Genomic DNA, 6,000 nt, shown 5'->3' on the forward strand with positions numbered 1-6,000 from the left:
GTTGGTTAAATTCTTTAATATGGAGGAACGTTGGATGAGGAGGGCCAGCTATAAATTGTGCAAGTTTTCCACTGTGTGGAAAGCACCCCTAATCCCTGAATTGTTCATGGGTTAATTATGACTTCAATTTTACTTTCTAGCTACCGTTAAGATACAAGGGTTTAAGAACCAATAATTTTCTGATTTTTATTATTACCTTATTCATTTGTTATGTCTCAGAAGAGTTGTTCTGTGTTTGGAGATTTTTTTTCTTTTATCTAAAAAGTGCAAAATGTGCAGTGCTAGAAGCTACTTACTTAGTAGCATTTTATTATATGTATATAAATTTGTGAAATGTCAGTGTATTTTGATAACTTGATGACAAAGACCATCAAAGAAAGAAGCATAGTGTGTGATCTTAAAAATAACGAGCATTGGCATGTTATGTGCCATATGAAGGGCTTCCCTGGCTCAGCGATAAAGAATCTGCCTGACAATGCAAGAGATGCAGGTTTGTTTCTGGTTCGGGAAGATCCCCGGGAGAAGGAAATGGCAACCCACTCCAGTATTCTTGCCTGGATAATTCCATGGACAGAGGAGCCTGGTGGACTATAGTCCATGGGGTCCCAGAGAGTCAGACACTACTAGTGACTGAGCGTGAATGCATTTCCATACCATATTAAAAAGATTCTGGTGGTTTCTCTTTCAAATTCATGCTGTAGATACTCTTATTCCCTTATTACAACTCTGTAACCAGTTTGTTTTCCATGTCTCAATTATAATTTCCACTGCTTTTCACTGATTTGTAGTGCTCAGTAATTACCCACTGAGTCCTGATCATCTATCTACCTGTTCTTTTTCTGCATTGATCACACACATGTGTATCAGTGTACTAAATTTGAATCTTCTTTTTTTGAGCAGGAGTATTCAACAAAGCAGCTGACCAACCTGGTAAATGTTTGCCTGGGATCCCATATCAATAAGAAAGCAAGACAAAAACTTCTCTCAGCTATAGATGACATAGACAGACCCAAAAGATAATGAACACAGTTCTTTTTCCTCAGTGGCATTGACGGTCTCTCAGCACACAGGACATGAGAGCCAGTTTTTCATTCACTGCTGACAGCTGTCTGAAGAAAACTTTCTGCATGCTCTTTCCAACTGGAAAGTGGAAAACACTGAAGTTTATGTGGTGTCCGCAAAAGATTTTTATATGCCGTGATCTCAGCTCTTCAATTTTTGGTCTCATTTGTTGTATTCCTTTCTTGAGATGATATTGCCTCATCATAACTATTGTTACATGACTACAGTTATCCGTTTTACTGAAGAATGTACTCTAAGTATATGACCAGAAGGAACAGTGACAGTACACTCACAGGCAGTTTCAGAGAATGAATTTATGTTGGCATTTTTCTACCCTCTAAATTTAGTTCTTAATAAGTGTAATATGAGAAGGTTAATGTGTAATGTCTCTTAATTATGAACACTGCATGACAATTGAAAAGTACATGTAAGCTAAATAGTTGAAAAATCAGTATGCTGTCTGTGTTTTTAAATGTCAATATTTGTGTTAGAGTTAATGACACTGATCATAAATGATGAAATTTAATAAATACTATACTCTAACATGATCAAATGAGACTGCATTTTGGTATTTTTTCACAGCAGACAGATTGCATGAAAGTATAATGGAATTCCTTTTTTTTTTTTTTTAAACTGTGTTCTAATTTTAATGGTCTTGTATCCTGAAATCAGTGTGAGAAGTAATTTCATTGGGTAAACCTCTTCAGTGCCTGAGTGGCAGGCAGAATGGTGATTGTGGGACTTCCTTCTTCCCTCCCTCCCTTTTTTTTCTTTTTAAATAATGGATTTTTTTTTTTTTCCCTGTAAGCTTTGTTCTCTTTGAATTTAACTTTTGTCTTAAAACGGCAAAACCTGGCTTAGGTAATTCAGGGAAAGAATTGCCAGTTAGTCAGGCATAGGTATAGGATCATATGTTCGCCATTCTTAAGTATCTGCTTTGTATCACAGATACAATGTCAGTTAGCCAGTGATAAACTTTGCAAATAAGTTAGTTTTTAGTAGCTGTGTACTGTTACTCAGTGGCACCCCACTCCAGTACTCTTGCCTGAAAAATCCCATGGACGGAGGAGCCTGGTAGGCTACAGTACATGGGGTCGCTAAGAGTCGGACACGACTGAGCAACTTCACTTTCACTTTTCCCTTTCATGCACTGGAGAAGGAAATAGCAACCCACTCCAGTATTCTTGCCTGGAGAATCTTAGGGACGGCGGAGCCTGGTGAGCTGCCGTCTGGGGTCGCACAGAGTCGGACACGACTGAAGCAACTTAGCAGCAGCAGCAGCAACTGTTACTCTGAAATCTTCTTTGAAGCTAAGGATCTTCTACCATCATATGACGTAAAAATCAATTGCCTGTGCACTCCTGCCAGCTGTCTGCTAAGAAATTTTTTGCATATTCTTTCTGACTGGGGAGTAGACGAAGCTTGTTGGTGTTGGTCCAGGATTACTTGACATGACCTGTAACATTGCTAGCTCACAGAATCCTGAAGCATCTCATGAGAAAAAGGCCTTGTGTCCTGTGAGTCTTTGAGAGCTGAGTTGCTACAGTAAAGGGCACAGTGTGGTATGTGCTCAAGCACAGAGATGACAAAGAGATGATTGCCACTCAGTGTTCATTGGTCCCTGCAGATACCTATAACTGGCAGAAGGTAACACGAAACACTTGGAGAATATGTCTATGTGAGAGGAGTTAGTGTGAATCTGTGTCATGCATTTTTTGTTTTCCATCTCTCACTTCCCTGTTCATTTGCTGTCAATTTAATATTGACAGTAAATCTTCCCTCTTGTGAAAAGGTATGAACGTGGCGCCATTCCTACATTCCACAGTGATCTACTTGTGGAACGAGACTGTGTACTTGTAAGGTGGATCCTGCAGGTAACTGTTACCTATATGCAGCCACTCGTAGAAAACAAACATGAGATAAGCTTAGTCCTTGCGTTTAAATGCTGTATTCAGCTGGGCACATAAAAAGCTAATCAGTCTCATTTATTTCTCAATTGATTAGGACCTGCTTACTTCTTAGTTTTCACATAGACTTTATAGCTGGTTTTCTTTCATTTCTACTTTAGTTCACTCTAGATTGTATAATCAGCAGTTATCTTCCTGGTAGGGTATTTTCCTGGGTGATAACAATAGATACAGGAGAATTATTTATCTTGTTGGAGACAGCCATATCAGTTGGAGAGTCCTTTTAGCTCACCTGTACTTTGCTTTCCCCATCTTCAAAATGAAAGTGCTATATCTTTTTGATACTTTTTAAGAAAAGTATTCTATTTGTTTTTTCATTAAAAGGTAGCTTAATAAGTGTAAATGATTTTAAAATAATAAAAGATATTTGAATCTTTAAATTACTTTAAATTATAAGAGAGTTACCAGACATTTCTCACATATATTGTAATGATACTGAATTATAACCATATAACATTTTATGAAACTAGTTTTTTTCTTGATATTTTAAAAACTTTTTATTTTGCATTGGGATATAGCTGGTTAACAATGTTGAGACAGTTTCAGGTGAACAGCGAAGGGACTCAGTCATACACATTCATGTATCCATTCTCCCCCAAATTCCCCTCCCATCCAGTCTTATGAAACTGATTTTAAGATAAATAGAATTGAAAAGCTTGAGAATGTAAATGGAATTATACATGTTCTAGAAACTTTACTTTTATAAAACATTTAATGTCTAAGTATTCCTTAACTAGTATTTTGTATGAATGTGTGCTGTAGAATTCAAGATTTTAAATTGATATGAGAGCCTGGTAAATTATCCCCTGAGAAAGAATGATGATTTCTACAAATACATTGTCTTCCATTAAAAAATACCAGGGAGATACATAGCACTTCAAGTGAACTAGTTTGCTTCAGTTTATAAAACCTATAGAGATTTTATAAGATCTCTTTGACTAATAATAATCTCATTTGCTCAACTTACAAAATGAAATAGAATTTTCTTGAAGTCAGGACCATATGATATTTTACAATATCTTTAAGCAGAATTTCCTTTGAAATTTTCTATTCAGCTGAGTGCTGAAGTGAAACTTGAAGTTTAGATTTAATAGCTTTTTCTTTACCCACTCACTGAAATAAAAAGTCTTGTAATTCAGTTCACTTTGAAAACATAGTTATCTTTTCAATGAAAAAGTATGCCTGAAGGTGAAATATAAGTTGTGCTCAGAGCAAAAAGAAGTAATCCATCGGAAAAATATTTCTATTTTATATTTACTCTTTGGGATAATTTTAATGCAGACTTAGTGGTTAACAAAGTGATATTTAACACTGGACACAATGATTAATGACAAAATTATTTATACTCTGATATATTCTTTGTAAATGGTAAGACTGGTGCAGCTTTTTACAGATTTTTTTATTATTATGGAAAATAATACCATAATAATACAGACCACCTGACCTGCCTCTTGAGAAACCTGTATGCAGGTCAGGAAGCAACAGTAAGAACTGGACATGGAACAACAGACTGGCTCCAAATAGGAAAAGGAGTACTTCAAGGCTGTATATTGTCACCCTGCTTATTTAACTTATATGCAGAGTACATCATGAGAAACGCTGGGCTGGAAGAAGCGCAAGCTGGAATCGAGATTGCAGGGAGAAATATCAATAACCTCAGATATGCAGATGACACCACCCTTATGGCAGAAAGTGAAGAAGAACTAAAGAGCCTGTTGATGAAAGTAAAAGAAGAGAGTGAAAGAGTTGGCTTAAAGCTCAACATGCAGAAAACTAAGATCATGGCATCTGGTCCCATCACTTCATAGGAAATAGATGGGGAAACAGTGGCTGACTTTATGTTTTTGGGCTCCAAAATCACTGCAGATGGTGCTTGCAGCCATGAAATTAAAAGACATTTACTCTTTGGAAGGAACGTTATGACCAACCTAGATAGCATATTAAAAAGCAGAGACATTACTTTGCCAACAAAGTCCGTCTAGTCACGGCTGTGGTTTTTCCAGTAGTCATGTACAGATGTGAGAGTTGGACTGTGAAGAAAGCTAAGCACCGAAGAATTGATGCTTTTGAACTGTGGTGTTGGAGAAGACTCTTGAGAGTCCCTAGGACTGCAAGGAGATTCAATCAGTCCATCCTAAAGGAGATCAGTCCTGAGTGTTCATTGGAAGAACTGATGTTGAAGCTGAAACTCCAATACTTTGGTCACCTGATGCGAAGAGCTGACTCTGAAAAGACCCTAATGCTGGGAAGGATTAGGGGCAGGAGGAGAAGGGGACGACAGAGGATGAGATGGCTGGAGGGCCTCAGTGACTCGATGGACTTTAGTTTGGGTAAACTCCGAGAGTTGGTGATGGACAGGGAGGCCTGGTGTGCTGCGATTCATGGGGTCGCAAAGAGTTGGACACGCCTGAGTGACTGAACTGAACTGAACTGATGGAAAATATTTGCTTGATAAGAGGCCGTCAAAAATTCAAAGCTATTTCAGACTATACATGAGAATTTGTAACTCATCCAAAATGATGGAGGAAAGTAGTTCACTAGTTCTGATACTTTGCTTGATCAGCGTATCCTTTTATGAATGTTGCTAAGTGTTACACCTGCATCATTTTTCTCAGTGTTGCCTTACAGCTGGGCTCAGGACTATTTCCACATCAATACACTGGGTTAAGGAATAGGCTTTCTTGGGGACCTTTACAGGCCTGAGACAACAAAGAAAAGAAGGCTTTTTCCCTTACTCCCTTGCCATCATCATCAGAGAGGTGAGACAGCATTAGGGGAGGGTTTTTTAATGGTAAATAGAGCAACTTACCAGGCTTCCCTGGTGACTCTGATGGTAAAGAATCTGCCTGCAATGCAGAGAGACCCTGGTTCAGTCCCTGGGTTGGGAAGATCCCCTGGAGAAGGGAATGGCTACCCACTCCAGTATTCTTTCCTAGAGAACTCCATGGACAGAGGAGTCTGGCAGGCTATA

General features: G+C 38.1%; 1 protein-coding gene across 6 annotated transcripts in view; it reads left to right on the forward strand.

Moving 5' to 3' along the window:
- The window catches only part of VPS50 (VPS50 subunit of EARP/GARPII complex), a 131,487-nt gene extending 129,872 nt beyond the window's left edge, over positions 1 to 1,615 (forward strand). For all 6 annotated transcript variants that reach the window (XM_081531444.1, XM_081531439.1, XM_081531441.1 and 3 more), the window contains one exon: positions 901 to 1,615. In XM_081531444.1, coding sequence (XP_081387570.1) covers positions 901 to 1,020 — 120 coding nt within the window. In that variant the 3' untranslated portion in view covers positions 1,021 to 1,615. The remainder of the gene's footprint in view (positions 1 to 900) is intronic.
- Positions 1,616 to 6,000: the final 4,385 nt, after the last annotated feature.

This window comes from Giraffa tippelskirchi, chromosome 10 (assembly GCF_054371585.1).
Source record: "Giraffa tippelskirchi isolate mGirTip1 chromosome 10, T2T-mGirTip1v1.2.pri, whole genome shotgun sequence".
In the NCBI taxonomy this organism is placed as follows: Eukaryota; Metazoa; Chordata; class Mammalia; order Artiodactyla; family Giraffidae; genus Giraffa; species Giraffa tippelskirchi.